Genomic DNA, 20,998 nt, shown 5'->3' with positions numbered 1-20,998 from the left:
ACTTACAGAAAATGTACATTTTCTAGGGATTTTACACAGCAGTAGGGAAAATGACAGTCATCAATAAAAGCAATACCCATTCCTAGGCCATGGTTCCAATAGGGGTGAATGAGAAAATACCAGATGGGAAGAGCCTTAGCTCAGTGGCAGGGTATCTTTGCATTCAAAAGGTCTCAGTTTAAGTCCCTGCTGTCTCCAGATAGGAACTGGGAGAGACTCCACCTGACATCTTGAAGAGCTGCTGCCCGTCAGTGTAAACAATATTGAGCTAGATGGACCAATGGTTTAGCTCATTCACAGCCTCCTGTGTTATTGCTTAGAGGACATTGAAATGAAGAGGAGATGAATGGGGGTGCCATGGCCCCAGAGTCTAGCCGTGACCAGAACATTGAGTTGGAGAGAGAATTGTAGCTCAGTGGAAGATCATTGTCCCAAGTTCAATCCCTACCATTTCCGGGTAGGGCTGGGAATGGTGGAGAGCCACTGTCAGCCAGAGTAGACAGTAAAAGGTAAAGGGACCCCTGACCGTTAGGTCCAGTTGTGGCTGACTCTGGGGTTGTGGTGCTCATCTCGCTTTAATGGCCGAGGGAGCCGGCGTACAGCTTCCGGGTCATTTGGCCAGCATGACTAAGCTGCTTCTGGCGAACCAGAGCAGTGCACGGAAACACCGTTTACCTTCCTGCCTGAGCAGTACCTATTTATCTACTTGCACTTTGACGTGCTTTCGAACTGCTAGGTTGGCAAGAGCAGGGACCGAGCAACGGGAGCTCACCCCGTCATGGGGATTCGAACCGCTGACCTTCTGATTGGCAATTCCTAGGCTGTGGTTTAACCCGCAGCGCCACCCACGTCCCCAAGCAGACAGTACTGAGTTATATAGATCAATTGTCAGACTTGTTATGAGGCAAGCGTCCTCGAATATTATTGGATTTTGTATAGAGAAGATGGTTAAATCTGAATGAAATGAGGAAAAACATGGGCTGTCATTGTGATATCAGATTCAGGTAGGTAGCCATGTTGGTCTGACGCAGTCGGAATTTTTTTTTGTCCAGTAGCCCCTTAGAGACCAACTAAGTTTGTTCTGGGTATAAGCTTTCATGTGCATGCACACTTCTGAAGAAGTGTATCTGAAGAAGTGTGCACGCACACAAAAGCTTATACCCAGAACAAACTTAGTTGGTCTCTAAGGTGCTACTGGACAATTGTTTAATTTTTTATTGTGATATCCGTAACCCATGCATGCATGAGGAGCACTGATCTCACATATACAGTCACAACTCCATCTGGCAGCACCCTTAGCTTCAATAAGGTAGCAAACGCATGCACCCTCAGACAATTTCTGAAAAACTGAATTTTGTGCCTGTGGTTTCTATACCCCTCCTTCACAGGCTCAAAATGCAGCAGTCTCCGCAACAGGGCTATCCATCATTAGAGTGGTGTGTAGATTTCCCAGGGTGCAGCTTTAATCTAACCAAAAATAATTGTTGTGGGATCCTGCTGGGAAAGGCTCACAGATATCTCACAACTATCAATCTGAGCCAAAAGCTGATGTCAAAATAAATACACCATTTCTAAATCTTTCAGGACAGGAATATATTTAGTTCAGGCTATCTACACAGCCTTCTCTTCTAACAGCACAGCTGTCCATTCAAGCTGAAGGGAATAAAGGCAGGCTCTGTGAAGGCCATGCGTTTGGCTGTTAGGCTCACTGTACTGTAACATTAAAAGAAAAAACGAAAAATCAATCTAGTAAGCCTGGGCATGAAGCCAGTGAACCACACTAAAATGTCAAACTGCTCCATATTTGGAAGCTGCGATACCCAGAAGGCAATTGAGAAAACTAGATCACTGTATCACTGGCCTAGTCCCTAGTGCACAGCAAAAGAGCGAGCTAAAAAGTATCAGCAGCCTGTAAGGGGAGGAAAGACCAGGGATAAATTTCTTTTCTTCCTCCTTTCTCCTGACAGGAGAGAGATCTCTACCTCGCCTCCATCTTCAGCCCTGGTGAAATGAACTAAATTGAATTTCCTAGAGAACAGAAAAATTATTTGAATTTTGATGCCCAGCATGGCCTGTTCCACTATAGGATTCCTCTGAAACAAGGACAGGGATTTACATTTCTAATCAATGGGCCAAATTCAACTAAGTTGTTGGGCTAGCAAAAGCCAGCACCATGAGTCCCCCTATGCCCACCCCAAATCTGCTTAGGAGGGTTAGGAGAACGCTGTGATCAACATGCAGAGGGAGGAGAGGGCAGATCACTCCATTGGGCAAGTAAAAATGCTTGTGTTGATGCTGAAATCCACGCAGTATTTCCAGGGCTGCTCATCTAGGCTGTGATGTTAAGCTGGTGGCCTATGAGAGTGAGAAAGCCTATGAGAGTGAGAAGGATCTCCAATCCCGTCATGGCCCTGGGACACTTAATCATCACCATCATTGGTCTTACTGTATGCCACTTTCCCACAAAATTGTTCCCAATGTGGCTCACAAGATATCAGATGAACAAACATAACAATTTTTTTAACAGAAATAATAAGAAAACAATGATTCAGGAACTAATAATAAGTAATTGTAATAAATAAATCAGTCTTTGCATAAACAATACAAATAAACTACCCTAATTTAACAGCTTAAAACTGAACAGCAGGGAGAATAATACCTAACACAGAGATAAAATGGGGTGTAGGGGAGATTGCCATTCAAAAAAAAAAAAAAACATTCCACAGAGGTCCACCATAATTAGCTTTCAATAACCTCTTGCTTGTGGCAGGATACCCTCCCAGCAATCATCTGCATCTCCTCTCCATCTCTTACTAACGGAGGTAAAGACTGACATCCTTCTTTCATACCCCATATACACTCAGTTTTGATAGTGTTCATTCTCTCTCCGCCAAACATCTATTCCAGCCCTGTCCACGAGGCACTTAGAAACCATGGTCTGGATTCAGCTAAGTTGTTGAGCTAGCAACTCAACAGATCCTGCTACCATAACAGGACTTTCAGTGGGGATCCTTCTTCAGAGTCTGGCCTTCTGGGCAAAAGCCTGCTAATGCCATCCTAGTCTGCTGCAGCAGGTAGCGTTGTAACCTCTGAATTTGTGTTTTTATATGTATATATATTAAGAAAATCTACCAAACTATGGTAGCAGTGCAAACATCCTAGCCATCTCACCCAGAATGCCTCAGTTCTGAAGAAGGACCTATTCTCTGTCCTTTCGCAAAGTGATGTGAGGCAGGAAGGAGAATATGGTATTGACAGTGGTGGAGGAGAGCCTTGTCTTGTGTTGCGGGTAATAATGAGGGAAGCAAGCATCCCAGGGAAACCCACCACTGGAGAAAATTGTCTTATTCTGCCTTATGACTGGGGTGGTCCTGATTTTCTACCACAAAATGATGTTTATTCCCAAATAAATGCATCAGAAGTACAGTAAACCTCATTTTATTTCACTAGTCACAATGGTGCTAAGATTTATGTGAATTAAAAAACTGAAACTGCACACACACAGAGTATTTCTTTCTTTCTTTTTTACCAGGCTTGCCAACTTTTTCTTTTTTCTTTTTCTTTTTTGCTCCCTCCCCCCAATTACTTTTGGCTCTAATGTAACTGCTTCTACATCTGTTACAAGCGTGGACCAGAGGTGTGGGAGCAGAGAGGAAAAGAGAAATGCTAATGGTGTGCTTCACAACTGAAGTAATACACATAGCCATCTAAAGCTCCCACCCTGAAAGACCATAACATCCAGGGTCCAAAATTAACTAGCTGCGCCCAGGGGCAGAGGAAGGGGGTGCGGTGGAGGCAGTCTGCCCCAGGTGTCACCACTGAGGGGGGTGCAAAATGCCGGGTGGCACTCACCGTGGGGCCTGCAGCGTGCCCGAGGCACACATCTCCCCTGAGAGAGACACGGTGGCTTGGGCTGAGTGGGAGGAGGCAGGCAGACTCCAGAGGCCCCGCAGAGCATCCTGCCCCGGCTCGCCCTGCCCCACAGGTAGCTGGCCATGCCCCTGGGAGCAGGATACACGTGCGGCCCCAGATGCTCGATCGCCTTGCTCCGCCGCTGGCTGCACTACTGTAATGATAACAGAAAGGGAGGTACAGTGGTACCTCTGGTTATGAACTTAATTCATTCCACAGGTCCGTTCTTAACCTGAGGTACCACTTTAGCTAATGGGGCCTCCCGCTGCCACCACACGATTTCTGTTCTCATCCTGGGGCAAAGTTCTTAACCCGAGATACTACTTCCGGGTTAGCGGAGTCTGTAACCTGAAGTGTTCGTAACCTGAAGCATCTGTAACCCAAGGTACCACTGTATAGGATTATAAGAGGAAACAATCCAGCTGCAAAAAAGAATTACATTCATGAACCAGAGAATTTTACTTACCAAATACAGTAAGTGAAAGAAGCAGATTTTTTCTGAGCGAAAGGCAGAGCCGCACACATATGTTCTTCTTCCGAACCTCCACTGGACTCAGGTGGCTTTCATGCATTCGCACTTCTACCTGCTTTGGCATGTTGTTGGCACTAAATAAAAGAAGCAGGGGAAATTAAGACAGTGTAAGGTTGGAGTATGCAAGACTTTATGTTGTCACAAAGGAGAAATCAACCAGTTTACTATCATGTTGTTCACCATGACTTCTTAGTGTTACAAAATTATTTGTAGGTTTCCTTCCTTGGAAGCTAAAATAGTAAGTACAGGAGCTAAAATATTCTTACTTATTATATGCGTAATACAACTATATTCTGCACAGAAATTTAAAACTAAGGTCTTCTCCATGTGTTTAAAATCTAAATAGGAGTGTTGAACCTCTGGCCCAGAAGATGTTCTTAGATTACAACTCTCATCATTGGCCATTCTGGCTGGAGGGACTTAGAGGACACTGATATGTAAGGACAGTCGCAGACACCACTTGCCACTGATCTAAAAAAATCAAATATAAGAAATCGGGGAAAATTTCTTAAAATGAGAGAAACCGGAGGGGGGAAATGAACATGCCTATATAAACACTGACAGAAATCAGTTTGGAAAAGCAAATGGAAACGTTAGGAGGGACTGAACAAATCGGATCTCCACAGCAAAGCATTTGGGACATAGCAAACAACCAGAGAAAATGTTCTCTGAAGAAAAGAAAAAGGAACTACTGTTCAGAAAGCCAGAAAGAATCAGAAGAATGCATAGATAGTTGGGTGAGAGCAGTGCTTCTCTTCCGGAGTTCTCCCAATTCCTAAGTCTTTCAATTCAGCCACTGCATTGAAGCTAAAGACTTCCTGCCTGAGTGATGTGGAGCCAGCTTGGCGTGATTCAAAGTAGCTCTTTAACCACGTTCTTCAGAATCTGAGGTATAGCCTTATCTTTTCTTTTTTCTTTTTATGGTGCCATCTGCCTCATCACAGCTGCCAGCCCCAAACGTTAACTTTTTAATGAGATTGAAATATGTACTTTAATGAGACCAAAAACTTTTAATGAGCCTCAAAATCAAGCATAAGGCTTGCGCTCCCAACAATTCTACTTTATGTGATAACTGAAGTATTTCACGAGTTGTTTACAGCTCAGGCTCAACTTATTATAGATTGCATCTCTGTGTCTCTTTCGGCCAACACATCTGAACATTGCTGCGTCAGAGCTGCTTCACATTAACTGAGGTTCAGCAGAAAACGTGTTGGCTAAATACCAATTCCCAAGGATGAACATGGATGGGAAAGCGACTGCTTCATACTACCCACAAGGATGAGGATTGTGGTTCCTGACTTTTCCAGCATTCAGCTTCCAGATCTAGAACTATGAAAGAGAGAGAACAACTTTTCTCTAGCCACCTTCTCCACACCATACATAAGAAAACAAAACACTCTGAATACAAGAAACGTCTGCATAAAAGGAAGGAGATGACGCGTAAGGGGACACCAAAGACAAATCGGTTTTTGTTTGTATATTCATGTCAAGGTTGTTCTTTTACATTGTGCAACTCATGAGATAAGAATCACCAGGATTTGAGCAGAAGAGAGCATGATGTTGACTGTCTGTCCTCCATGAAACGGCTTTGACGAGAAGAAAAACATGCTTTCACAAAAAAAAGTTTGCATTTGGAAAATGTGAAGACTATCTTGTGACTTTATTTCTATGATGTTCAACTCCCTAAAGCCAAGGAACATGACCCTTTCTGCAGAAGTTTACTGAGAATCAGAAAATCCATATTCAGATCTCTGTTTTAATTCAAGGGGCACTGAATCACTTCTCCATGAGTGTCCAGCAACGTGGCTTGGGAAGTTTATCATCATGGAAATAAAGTCACACAATTTCCAAATACATATGTGACAACATTTAGCCTAAGCAAGCTGCCCCCCCCCCCGCCCACAATATGCCTCGTAAAATGTGGATTCATTTCTGTCAGCACCATCTTCATTTTGTATGTACTGTTGCACAATTCACACATCATTGTTTTCCTGGACATCTGTCTTGTTTTAATGAGCCTGCATTTTGAAAGAGGATTCTTTGATTTTAGAACCATGGTATCAAAATTCTTACGTTCAGAATTTTGTATTAGTTGCAACTGCACTGTGACCTTTTATTATTATTAGGGGTTCAATGTCCAACTCTCCAAAGAAACTGTATTAAGTCCATGAATTGCAGAAAAGATACAGAAACACTGTGGCTGCTTTTCTGGGCATTTCAGCTGGACTAATGTGCCCCATGGGGCTAAAAAAAAACCCTCTTTCAAGTAAGTATGCACAATATATGTGGGGGGGGGCAGGGTAGAATAGCAGCACTGAAGTGTTCATAATTAAAACAATATTTGGTTTAATAACTTTGTCAGGGGCTATAAATTCTGGCATCCTTTTCTTTCAAAGAAGACTTTTTCTTAATAACCTTTCTAGGGACACCAATTGGTTGCTAAATGGTTGTCTAGAATCTGATGAAGCATTGAGCTCTAGTTCAGTTGCAACAGGCATGTTTATGAACATTTTGGACATTTTTGTTACATGCGGTGGATTGCAGGTCAATGGCTGGTTGCTAAAAGGCAATTCTCGCCACTGAGGCTACCTGGGCCTCCAGTGACAGAGAAGAATCCAAAACCACTACCAAACTGCATATCTTCTCCTTCAGGGCAATTGCAACCGTGTTCAGGGCACACAACTGTCCGATTTCTTGAACATGGGGCCCCCTCACCCACCCATCTTACCAGGATTTAAGCCCTGCCAATTTCCCCTCATCCATCCCAAGATTGCACCCTGCCTCTCCTGATCCAGAAGTTGTGATGAAATAGAGTGGAGTGTCATCAGCATACTGATGGTACCTTGCTCCAGACTCCTGACGACAATTCTCAGCACCTGCATGCAGATACTAAACAGAATTGGGGGTAGTAACTGTGTGGGGCCCAAAAAGCACTCCCCTAGTGCTACTCTCTGGACTTGGTCCCTTAGATAGGAACAGAACTACTGTAACACAAGGGCCACAATTTCCATTCCATGGAGCCAGGAGGATATCATAGTCAATGGTAACAGAAGCCACAGAGATCAAGAAACAAAAGCAAGGTTGTGCTCCACTATATTGATTTTAATATAAATCAACATTGAAGGAAATAAAGAAAAAAATTGTAACTTCTATGAGTGTACCCATTGCTATTGCCAACAAAAAAGAATAAATGGCCATTATCCCATCTTAATACTGATGGAAAAACATACATTGGAGACGAGGGTTGCAATCTGCAAAGCAAATGAACTCTAAGCCTGTTCCTTCTTCATTTCACCACATCTCCTCTGCCAGATATGTTTATATCGTAGCTAGAAGAAACTTGTCTGCTGTAAATTGTCTCCAGTGAAATGGTAAGGTTTCACAAGGAAACTGATACACTTTGGGTAAAATAGTGGACTTTGAGCATATGCTTTGGAGAAGATGAATAAACTAATGAGAGAAGGTTTTTCATCCCTAAGACTGACCATCATGGACAGATGAGTGAAAACTATTTGTGCAACGTGAAAAGCACAATTGTTTATCTATCCTTTTATCATCAGTATCAGAAACAATGCAGCTATTTTAAACAATTTTGGAAAGAGAATGTACTCCAATGTGGAATATGTGATGAAATGTGAAAGTTAAAAATGCTGATCAAGTTCAAGTTTTGATTAGGTTCTTCCACAACCACCTCAAACAAAATCTATATTAAAAACCCACTGAAAAAATGCAGAACTTGGTGAGGTCCACTGCACACCCGTCAATGAGTATGTGAACTGTAGAACCAGATAGCTCAAGTATTGAAGTTCTGCCTTGGCCTACCAAGAAAATGCAAATACAGTACTGTATTTGCCCAAATGTGAAACCTTGACTTCTAGCACTCCAGCATTCTGGTGAATCTTAGATCCATGTGTGAACAGTTCAGATCCATTAATAAGGACAGCAAAACATAAGAGGAAGGCATCCTTTCCAGGGGTAGCCATTCCTAGCAGTGACTTGGAATAAATATGAACTATGAAGTAACGACTGCTCAAGATTCTTCTCATACATCTGCATTTTATTACATGGGATTTAAGCGTGTTTCCACTGTTCTTTCCTTGGCTGCTGTTGTCTGTGCTTCTCATAGATGCTGCCAGGAGATTCTTAGCTGCAGAATAGAAACCTATCCAAATGCTCCCCCCTCTGCTAGCTCAACTAAAGCCAAGATAAATACTGAGATTATTTGTTTGGCCCATTTACTTACTCCGTGAGAGCTTCTGTGTTTCAAATGACATATATGTCTAGTGAAACATGCATAGGTTAAACTACTGGACTTTAGAGGGAACTGCACACAAGGTATATATTATTGACTTTCTATCTAATGATTGATTGATTGGATAGAGATCTTATAATACATAGATATATAGCAAGTGGGGAGTGGGGAGAGAGCCAGAACCTATGAATTCAGGGTGGGTAGCAATACTTGCCGTACACCTATACTTCTATACATCTATACTTGCCGTACGTATACTATACTCGTACACCCCATGTAGTGTGGTTGCTGACCTAGAGCCAGACATCCTGGAGAGTGAAGTCAAATGGGCCTTAGAAAGCACTGCAAATAACAAGGCCAGTGGAAGTGATGGTATTCCAGCTGAACTGTTTAAAATTTTAAAAGATGATGCTGTTAAGGTGCTACACTCAATATGCCAGCAAATTTGGAAAACTCAGCAGTGGCCAGAGGATTGGAGAAGATCAGTCTACATGCCAATCCCAAAGAAAGGCAGTGCCAAAAAATGCTCCAACTACCGCACAATTGCACTCATTTCACATGCTAGCAAGGTTATGCTTAAAATTCTACAAGGAAGGCTCAAGCAGTATGTGGATCGAGAACTCCCAGAAGTTGAAGCTGGATTTAGAAGAGGCAGAGGAACCAGAGACCAAATTGCAAACATGCGCTGGATTATGGAGAAAGCTAGAGAGTTCCAGAAAGACATCTACTTCTGCTTCATTGACTATGCAAAAGCCTTTGACTGTGTCGACCACAGCAAACTATGGCAAGTTCTTAAAGAAATGGGAGTGCCTGATCACCTCATCTGTCTCCTGAGAAATCTCTATGTGGGACAAGAAGCTACAGTTAGAACTGGATACGGAACAACTGATTGGTTCAAAATTGGGAAAGGAGTACGGCAAGGCTGTATATTGTCTCCCTGCTTATTTAACTTATATGCAGAATTCATCATGCGAAAGGCTGGGCTGGATGAATCCCAAGCCGGAATTAAGATTGCCGGAAGAAATATCAACAACCTCAGATATGCAGATGACACAACCTTGATGGCAGAAAGTGAGGAGGAATTAAAGAACCCTTTAATGAGGGTGAAAGAGGAGAGCGCAAAATATGGTCTGAAGCTCAACATCAAAAAAACGAAGATCATGGCCACTGGGCCCATCACCTCCTGGCAAATAGAAGGGGAAGAAATGGAGGCAGTGAGAGATTTTACTTTCTTGAGCTCCATGATCACTGCAGATGGTGACAGCAGTCACGAAATTAAAAGACGCCTGCTCCTTGGGAGAAAGGCGATGGCAAACCTAGACAACATCTTAAAAAGCAGAGACATCACCTTGCCAACAAAGGTCCGTATAGTAAAAGCCATGGTTTTCCCAGTAGTGATGTATGGAAGTGAGAGCTGGACCATAAAGAAGGCTGATCGCCGAAGAATTGATGCTTTTGAATTATGGTGCTGGAGGAGACTCTTGAGAGTCCCATGGACTGCAAGAAGATCAAACGTATCCATTCTTAAGGAAATCAGACCTGAGTGCTCACTGGAAGGACAGATCCTGAAGCTGAGGCTCCAATACTTTGGCCACCTCATGAGAAGAGAAGACTCCCTGGAAAAGACCCTGATGTTGGGAAAGATGGAGGGCACAAGGAGAAGGGGATGACAGAGGATGAGATGGTTGGATGGTGTTCTTGAAGCTACCAGCATGAGTTTGATCAAACTGCGGGAGGCAGTGGAGGACAGAAGTGCCTGGCGTGCTCTGGTCCATGAGGTCACGAAGAGTCAGACACGACTAAACGACTAAACAACAACAACAATCTATACTTGCTGGGTACCCAGCACTGGGAAACTGCTAGGACCCCAGTGCTCCAGCAGGGCCTACTGCTGCCACTTGCCCTGAGCCCCACATAATTTTTTTTAAAAAAAATAGCTTGACGCTCTTTGCAGTGCTGGATGGTTGGATTTCACTGACATATTAATTTCCTACAATCTCCCTGATGTATCCAGTATCACTCTGGAGCACTGTGGGAAGTTAAAATGCAGAAAGACTCAGGCACTTGAGCCTGCTTCCAGTACTGACCAGAGTGCTGCAGCCACCAAGCAGGCCTGATAGGGCTGACCGACTGAGGAGAATCTAGATGCCACTTTGCCTACAGCCTTTTCATCCTTGGGGCTATCCCTGTATGAAATGTCAGGCTGTGTGGTCCAGACATGGTGAAGAAGATAAAATGATGGCCAGCCTACCAGCATGGTTGTTGTGGTGCTGAATTGCTAATCGGGATGATTGTGAATCCAAGGAAATCTAGATTGTCTTTGCTGTGTCAGGCAGTTATTGAACATCATCCCTTTCATATACATTACTTCCAGTTGTGTATATTAGACTAATGTTATAAGCCTGTGGCCTGATTTTGACTCCTAAGTCCCTCATAACATCATTGGTTTGGGCTAGGCAATATTTGTTTACCAAGGTTAATTTGAATGGATTGGCGCTGATACAATTTCTAATTTGGGTTTCTCTGACTCACAGTAGTCTACTAGTCTGATCCTTGATAGAAATCTTGAACATCTGTGCAATAGTTGTGCTTTTCACATGGAATACAATGTTGCATTTTTACACATTGGTGCCATTTCAGTGAAATCACTGCTTCAGGTTTCATAAGGACAAACACAGGCCCCCTTTGTGCATCATTTGCATGAAGAGGGGCAAAGCATGTTGTCAAGGACTTCTAGAAAACGTCTCCACCCCCACCATGATGGCATCCATTTCTTCCCAGCCCCATCACTGTTGTCCCATGAGTTAGCATGCACATTTGAGGGTTCCTCGAGAAAACCTGTTCATTGAGCATTCATCCTGATTTGCTTGCACAAAGCTTATATGGTAGTTGGACTATGTCCAGTCTTTATTTAGCATCTTCTGATTGGTTTACATAGCAGTTATACAATGACCATTCATCTTGATTTGCTTGTGGGGTGCTTATACACCTTACCATTAAACATTCATTCACCCCACACTTTTCAGTACATCTCCTCATTATGGTCCTAGCTGCCATGTGTGCACCTTAAAAAAAGGAACTGTTGTGCTAGGGTGACTGGTTGCTTTAATCCACTTTAACTGGGCAAACCTAAATTTCTGGTTTGTGCTTGAATTCCTCCTAACAATTCAGAAGCACTCTAAGTCATATGTGTGTTGAACTTTCAGGCCCACCCACGCCCATGTTTCAAGTTTGTGCTGGGCCTAGAGAAATTGTGCAAAACAGGCCAACCAACCAGGCAGATTAGTTTCAGGGAGGGACAAAGAGTAACAGAATATAACTTTGTCCTACCTGCCCTAGTAGACCAGTCTGTCAGCAATATCTTCCTGCTTCCTTGTAAGGGTTCCTAACTAGGCTAGAAGCAGAATACTCAGGACAGATCAATTGGCCACAGGTGAGGCTGCATTCCAAGGCAGCTGCAGATAAGGAAAATGGATTCCTAATGGAACTGACTGTGTGTTTATCTCAGTTCAGTATTATAATTAAGGCACAGAGGTGAGGTGAGCTCAAGAGGCAACTGCAGCAATCCCTAGGGAAGTGGTTGCTTGACCCACATGACCTAACTTGGGCTTTGAGTGAAGCATCTTAGCAGTGCAGACCTCCACATGCTTACTCAGAACTAAGTCCCACTAAGCTCAGTGGTGCTTTCTCCCAGGGAAGTGGGCATAGCAGCCTTCACCAAGCTGGTTACTTCCAAATGTTTTTGGACTACAGCTCCCATCAGCCCTAGCCTGGGGTTCTAGTCCAAAACATCTGAAAGGAACCAGGTTTGTGAAGGCTGGGGTCCAAGACTGCTGCCTTAGGGCCAGATTTAATGAAACTGTTGTACTAGCGCTAGTGAGAACTACTGCAATGAGCCTCGCTAGTGCAACAGTCCTTTTCTTCCTCTTCCCCCCCTGTGCACCTCCACCCCAAATTGGCTTGGGGTGTGAGTGTGTCCAGGAGAACCCCAGAACAGTATACCAGAGGAGGTGAAAGGAGATTATCCCATCTAGTAAGGAGAAATGCTTGCACTAATGGAATGATTGTAATAGTACAATACTGAGTTCCATGCTTAAGCACACTGATCTTGCCTGATCCTACAATTCCATGTCATTAATGCTTCTTATTTCCTAAATTATTCTCTCTCTCTCTTTTTGGCCTGCCTTCATACTTAATACCTTCCCCTAAAAAAAAAACCCCAACAACTCTAACTGGGGTTGTTATCATCACTGTGATTTCTTACCAGGCAGCATCTCCCTTACAGAGTCATTAGGCGTAGCCTGCTTTCATTAGTTAGAAGGAGCAATCCCATTAAGAGCCATTTGGATACAAGACGATGAAAGCAAAACAACCCCCACCCTAAATCCCTTCATTTTTGAGGATGTGCTACATTTCTGTGAGATGTTAAAAGGATTACAGAAATCAAGTGTAGCATAATAGAATCTCTTGTGACAAATTATTTTAGGTCCTAAAGCTTAGTATGTACGGCTTTATCCTTTTTGACAGCTGTTTCTTGGAGCAAGTATATATGATCACAGTGCAGCCTGATTTGATGAGTGCATGCCATCTGGTGGAACCGAAAAGGCTTTTTGCAGAGGGAAGCTTTGAAAAACCGATCCAATTCTTCTCATCTAGAGTAAAGCATTTTTCCTGGTTCCTTCCGTAGTTTAACAGCAACCTTCTTTTTCAGGGTTTCTCTTTACCCCCCCCCCCCTTCCTTGCCCCCACTCTCAACCCAATAGAATCCTATCCTTCACACACTGATAACTGAATGCACTGCTATAAAAAAGATTGAAAGGAAGCCTCAAGGCCCCCTGGTGTGTATGTGAAATGAACCGAGCGGCAAACTAAATAGGTTACCCAGGTGTGCTATTTTTATACTCAGCCTTCCTCAGATGTGTCTGAAATCAGAAATATATATATATATATATATATACACTGAACATCATCAACAAGTATATATTTCTCATGTTGTCACTTGGTGGCAATACAAAAGTGATAGTACCCACTCTCTGAAATGCCTTCCCTCAGGTAATTCATGAGCTGGAGACAGTAATGGTCTTTAAATGCCTTTTGAAGACCAATGAGTGGGATTCAACTAATGAGTGCTTGTCAACAGAAGCCCTGGACAAGGAAGTCACACATTCCCATTCTCTGGCCCATTGGACATAGAAGGTAACAACCTGGGAGCTTCCAGCTGTTATTTCAACAATGGATGGCTGGGGATATGTTTTTGCCCAACTCTTACAGAATCTCGATCAGGACTGGAATATGGAGAGAGGTATTTCTGGGGACATTAATTGTCCCCTATCTCTAGTTGCTGCCAACACTTTTGTCCCAATGGGAGATTCTTTCAATATAACCAAAGAGAAATGAACACAGAAGAGTTCAAGGCCCTGTTCCAGTCAACATTCATTTGTTCTCCCTGATTCCCACGCCCAGTCAAGTATGTTTAAAAATTTAGAAGTCTTGTGTTTACACCAAACCGCGCTTAACAGTGTTGTTGTAGATTGAAGAGTAAATTCTTTGCCCCGATTTTTAGCTGGAATTATCCTCAGCCATCTCAAAAATGACAAATTGCATAATATTCTCAACTTCAGAAATGTTCTCTGTGACTGCGTGTTTTCTCTTGCAGATTCTAAAGTGCATTATATAAACATAATCTAGGATGAAATGGAGAGTCACAAGGCAGAACTTAAAGGCAAGGGCTAAAAGGCAGCATAGCGTGATTAAAGAACTCATGTGTTTACACAGTAGGCTTTAATTCCAATGCTGATTTTTCACAGGCACCCATCTACAATTATTATTATTATTATTATTTATTTGATTTATTACCCATCCTTCACCATAAGGCATTGCTCATGGACTTCTGCCTGACCTTGCCTTTGGATCATGAACAGGATATCTCCCCACCTCCCGGACTTGAGAACTTGGAACACATAACACCTCTCCCTTTTCAAGATTCCACCTCAGTTTATTGGCTCACATCTAGTCCATCACTGTCTCTAAGCACCTCAGCTGTAATGTATTTCAATTTATTTATTTCTCATTCCTCTTAGTTTTAATGTATCTATGCGGAGTTTGTTATCAGTTTGGTTGGTTGGTTGGTTGGTTGGTTGGTTGGTTGGTTGGTTGGTTGGTTGTAAGTCACTTTAGGTTGCCGTGGGCAAAATAAAGCGACTAACAAATTTAATAATAAATAAATAAGTACTGCCTCTCCTGACTCAGATGGAGTAGAGCTGGGTGTCATCTGTGTATCGATGACAGCTCACTCCATATCTCCTAATGACAGCTCCCTTGGTGCTCAGCAGTGCACCCTCCCAATAACTACTCTCTGGAAACTATTCTTGAGGTAGGTATGGAACTACTGAAGTACAATGCCCCTGACCCTCACCTCCCTGTCACATTCCACAAGTATTGAGTGGTATTGAAAGCCATTCAAGGAGAAAGTCAATGGTACTGGAAGCCATTCATTCAAGGAGAATGAGCAAGGTTGCAGACCCCATATCTCTCACCTAAGAAATGATCTCTCCCCCAACAAATGTCATTTACCAAGGTGACCAAGGTGGTTTCAGCGCCAAACTGGCCCCAGAGCCAGACTGGAATGGATCAGTCAGTTTCTTTCAAGCATTCTTGAAGCTGAACCACCACCCCTTGAATGACTTGAAGTTTTATTCAATGCTCCCCTTCCATTCAGAAGTAATCATTTAATCCATCAGAACAGAGGATTTCATGAATAGAAAGGAGAGGGGAGCCCTTTTTGCTGATTCCCTGTCCCCCTTACAGTCTGCTCCCAAGGCTTGGAGTGTGAGAGATGACATGGAAGGCTGCCATTTTGGACCAGCTGTAAGGGAAGCCACACAAAGAGTATGGGGCAGTAATCTAGTCTTGAAGTTACCATTGTTAGGAAGATCTCTCCTGGATGAGGCCAAAAGTCCATCTTGCTCTTGGAGCCAGGATGGAGTTTCTCATGTAAGGTAGACACAAAGTGTGTCATCCCAGTTCTCCCTTTAAGAGTTAGTAGCCCACACCTTTTGGGTTGAATTAAGGCTCCTGCAGAGATATTTATCTCATTGCAGATCACTTTAAATTGTGACCATTTGTTAGACCCATAACAGTCTTGCGTCTTCATCCCAGAGCGTGTGAGTAATGTTCTCTAAAACATCTCATCATCATCATGATTTTGAAAGAGCATTTAGAAAGCCCTTTTGCTATCTATTTATTTTGTAACACTATTTTAAAATTGCAAGCAAAAGTCTGAAATCATCATTATGAGCTGCAATTTTAAAAAGTTTTATTAAAAGGGGGTTTGCACATGTTTTAAATAATAATTTGCTTATCATTATTACTTAACAAAAGGTGCATTCTTTTCAAAGTCAGTCATGTGTCAGATGTAGTCTATCAAATTCAGAAGACCTTGCATTCATAGTGATTTCATGACAAAAGTTCAAGGAGCAAAATGTATCCTATTCAGAACTCTGATTCATGACTAAGACAGTGATAGACAGATTAAAAATGTGATAATTAGCTAACATCAATAATCATGCTGTGAGCAAAAAATATCCAGAAAATATTCAATTCCACGCTGGGAATTCTGCATTTATGCCATAGTGTTTGGGCATTGTCTCATTGAAGTTCTGTGCTTTGAAGTGCCAAATATTTCAGTTGGGGTGATTTAAATCACATTCTGAACTCCCATTGGTATCAATGACACTACAAAGTGCTTAAGCCCATTGTGTTATACTGGGGAATAAGTCCAATTGAACTAAATGGGACATACTTTTGAGCAAGCCTGTTTAGGGCTGTACAGTAACCCTGGGTGGATTGTGCCCTGCTTTTCCTGTTATGGTGACTTTCAGTACTAGAAGCTTTTGAATGGGATAGTGCCCAGAATCTGGGGTTCTCAGAACCCTGCTTTTCTGCCATAAAAAGCAACTTTCTAGATGACTGATTAGGTCTTAATAAGAAAAATGCCCACGCTCTAAATATTTATTTTTAGAGAATGTCACTTTATGCACAATATTAACACTTCTTGCCACAGCCACTTAACCTTTAAAAGGATCTAGGATGGAACACTTTGTTTCAATTTGCAATACAGAATTTTATAAGATGAAATCTGGTGTTGTTAATGCTTACTGCTCTCTGAATATTTTAAACACTCCAGCAATTGTGTTTTATGACTAAGGCCTTGATGTTGTTTAATCATGTCTTTCCCCTCTGTAGTCATGGAAGAAACAGTGCTAGGTTTAACCACGTTTTCTCAATGTGATTGTGGGAGAGAGAGATTTCTGCCTCTCAGTTTTACAAAAGCTTCAGGTAGGGTTTAGGATTTTGTTTGGCATCACACAGGGATCAAAAAATCATGTAGATGTTTTGGGACTCTGAGACTGGAGCTTCCTTTTTTTTTTTTTTAACTACACCAAGGTTCCAGCCATCACAATTGTGTAAATATTCCTGAAATTTATGCCAGAAACCAGAAAATGCCCAGCGGGTCTTTCTGATGCTTAAACTACTGTCAGTGCTTGAATTATGTGTGCATCACCAAGAAGAGAACAAAAGAAGCAAAGATTTGCATTAAGTTTGTACATACGAATATGTACCTACAAATATATGTATTTATACGTAGTGGTGCAAGCTTATAAATTATCATTACAATTTAAATAGACATGCAACATGCACCACCATGGTAGGGAAGACTATGACTTGGTAACCTGTGTGGCTATTCAGTGTGATGTCCAGATGTTTATGGGTAACTCCCTTTGTATGGTTCTTTATCTTTAAACTAGACTTGAACCAGACAGAATTTTAAAAAGAGGACTCAATCAAATAGAGGACAGCCCTTTAACTAGAGGGTCGTCCTCTGTAGGATAGGATACACGGCCACTCTAAGCAGATGGAGATGTTATATGGATGCCTTATAGTGAGCTGTGGTCCACAACAGCTTATGACATAATAAATTTGTTTGTTTCTAAGACGCTACAAGACATTGCTATTTTTAGACTTACATTTTAGACTTACACATAAGTCAGGGGCTCTGCCCATTTGCAGCAACAGAGAACAGGGGCAGCTTAAGGTATATCCAAATATTTTAAAAACTTGTCCTTCAAGAATCCAATTCCTTTTTAAAATAAATGCCAGATCTGTCACCCCATGGCCTTTTTGTAAATTCATTATCCTTTCAATAAAAATGGAGACAAGATTTACTTCCTACGGAACAACTGGGTGGAATCCTACCTGCATTCCCCCTCTTTGGCTCCATAAGTTTATATTCCAGCAAAGCTTTTTCATTCACATAGGTTTGGCTGAGAACGGAAACTGACAGCCAGACTAGCAACCGGAGGCTTTTGCAGGTCAAATTAATAGTGTGCCTGTTCCACTTTGTGATATCACACTACAGCTGCAGTTGTTGTGCTTAATTTAGGAGCCCGTAATTTCTTTCAGAAATGGGTGGTGTGAAAGGAGTTGATAACGGCCACCAAAAGTTTTCATTTGGCACAGCAGCAGCCTTTCCCTTATGGACTGCAACTGCATGTCCAAATAATAGCTACTCACTGATGACAATAAAGCTAGGGTTTGCTCATGCATTACTTTTCCCCGAAGGTGCTAAATAAACCCAGAACGTATGGAAATGATTGCAGTATTGCTTCCTCTGCACATGCACCCAAATACAACTGACCCGACTTCAAGTCAGGCATCTGTATACACTGCGGTACCACAAATGCACATTTCCCTTCATTTTTTATCCTCATGCATAAATAAAAGATTGGATTGTGAATGAAGCTAGACGCTACATGGCAGCCAATCTCTTCAGTTAACTCAGGATAAGCAGATTAACGGGGGTAATCCAGACTGTTTAAAACACCTGTTTCTTCATAAGATCATTTGCTACACCAATACCTCCTGTTTCTGATAAGCAGCACTAGAAAGGGAGCCCATCTCCCCGGGTTGGACTTGTAACCGTACAACATACTTTTCTTCTTCTAAAGAAGCTTTCCGAAGTTAACCGAGGTCAATCTGTGTTCCTCTGTCTCTCACTCAATATGCCCCTTTAATCTCCTTATGTTTTTATTTCTCAGACATAAGACATACCATTTGTGTTAGTTGATTCAGAGATTTGGAGTATCACATAGCTCAGCTGCTGCCTTCTGTCATTTCCATAGGTGAGGGAAGTTACTTTCAGTTATACAGACATTCTTCTTGGCCTCATGTCCCTAACGTTTAAAACTTCTAACAACATAGACAGATAGATGGATAGGCAGACAGACAGACAGACAGATAGACAGACAGATGGATAGATAGACTTATAATGGCACAAAATAAATAGGAAAAAATAGTTTAAAATAAAACTTCATAATGATATAAGCCACATTTGGGTTTCCTCCTCACAACAATCCCATGGAGTGAGAGAGCAGGACTGCTAGTTCCACTCCCACAAGTCCTACTTGCCTCATCCTCCTCCATTCACCTTTTGGAGAGAGGAGGAGTTCTCTAAATGAGAGCTTGTTCTATAGTGTAGACTCTTCTGTGATGTGAAATCTGGGCTGTGCAGGAGTCTACATCATGAAGGGAGCCAGAATACATACAGCACGTTCCTCCAGGGTGGGGGTGGGGGACGGAGTGGCCCAAACTCTTCTGCTTCCATTAAATGCTGAAAGAACACATACCATCTCAGTAATCCTTACTCAGCCTTGTGGTCTTGCCACATTAGAGGTGGGAATGGGAAAGGCTGAGGGAGAGTAAGATACCTAAACCTACTAGGGGAAACCATGATTGAGTCAAGGCCCAAGATTGGTACAGGACACTTTCCATGGCAGATCCATCTCCGTAGCCACTGGGCTACGGCCCACCCTCCTTTATTTCCTTTCCTGGTTTCTTAATTTATAATGAACAAGTTCCAAGTTGTCACAGCTATAACAAAATAAATAAATTGGAAACACGAGTGCATGAAAAACGGGATTATTGGGGAAAGGTTAAAAAAAAGGTAGGGCAGCCTATGAGCAAAGGTAATTTGAAGGATTCCAGAGCTCGTAAGGCTAACCCTACAATCCAGTGCAGACTGTCCAAGCAGAAATCCTATTACCCTACCTTGTTTTCTTTGAGTGGCCATCTGTGTTGCCCACTGCCTCAAGCAATATGGCAGAAGGAGGAATCCGTCATGGGACCAGGAGCCCCACACTAGATTGACAGGGCCCACCTTTTCTTGTATGTGCCCTTTTAACTAAGAGAGAACCAGCTAGGTGTCTTCTTCACAATTCATAAAAAAGTCCGCCTCTGTTAGCTTTGTGATATCACATACTATGGGGCATAGCCCATCTAATTATATTTAATTGTATTCATGGACTTCCTGCCTTTTATTTGAAGCATGCTTCACCTGTTTCTATTAGATCATTCAGCACACTGCTAAGGACCTCCAAAACTTCCTGCTGATATCTTATTATCAGCCTACAGTTCTGTCCCATCAGTTTCCATTAGCTTAGAACACCAGTGTGAGACTGTGCGCAAATTAAAAGGCAGGATCAAATTAGCTAGTGTGTTAATTACAGTAAGTGTAAGGCAGAGGAGACTCCCTAGGGTCTCTCACCTCAGTATTCCTCTTAATCCTCCATTGTCCTTTAGAAGACCATATTGCGCCGATCCTTCCTTCTGGCGTGAAGACTGGGTGTAATTAGATCTGGAATTTTCTCTTACATCAGTTGGTGTCTGATGCTAGACCTAAGTGATGAGGGTCATTCTCTGCTGGCTATTATGTAATAGATAAATAGGCTGCAAGAGGCCTCTCTACTTATTCAATACCTGGAGCTGAACTCCACTAAAACACACACACACAACCCACAACACTCAGGATATAAATGATTATCAGACACTCGGAAAATGCTCTGTAGTGCTATTATTCCCCATGGTGCACACATTTATTTTTTGTACCAACAAGTGTTTTTTTTAGGGGGGGGGTTGGGATGAAAAAATTCTTTATTGAAATACCAACAAGTTTTGAGGTTCCTCAAGCCATAGTTTAGAAAAGCTGAAAGAAACTCCATGTCTTCCTCTTTGCACGACAATTAGCTCAACTTTTCCTTTACATCTGCAGCCGTGGCAGTGGATGTGCTGGACTGTCATTTATGCTCTGGTAACCTCTAGGTTAGATTCTGCAATGTGGTATACGTGGGCCTGCATCTGGTGGTGGTTCGGAAACTTCAGCAGGTGGAAAATCTGGTGGCCAGGTTGCTCTCTGGGGCAAGATAGATTGAGCATATAACACCTAGACCAACTACACTGGCTGCCAA

At 42.4% G+C, this 20,998-nt stretch overlaps 1 protein-coding gene across 3 annotated transcripts in view; it reads right to left on the bottom strand.

Moving 5' to 3' along the window:
• The window catches only part of SLC1A2 (solute carrier family 1 member 2), a 91,690-nt gene that overhangs the window by 34,845 nt on the left and 35,847 nt on the right, over positions 1-20,998 (bottom strand). For all 3 annotated transcript variants that reach the window (XM_028728143.2, XM_028728139.2, XM_077929210.1), the window contains exon 3: positions 4,379-4,518. In XM_028728143.2, coding sequence (XP_028583976.1) covers positions 4,379-4,518 — 140 coding nt within the window. The remainder of the gene's footprint in view (positions 1-4,378; positions 4,519-20,998) is intronic.

Source organism: Podarcis muralis, chromosome 1 (genome assembly GCF_964188315.1).
Source record: "Podarcis muralis chromosome 1, rPodMur119.hap1.1, whole genome shotgun sequence".
NCBI classification, from domain to species: domain Eukaryota; kingdom Metazoa; phylum Chordata; class Lepidosauria; order Squamata; family Lacertidae; genus Podarcis; species Podarcis muralis.
Note: the sequence above shows the minus strand (reverse complement) of the source record. Positions and strands in the feature narration are given on the sequence as shown.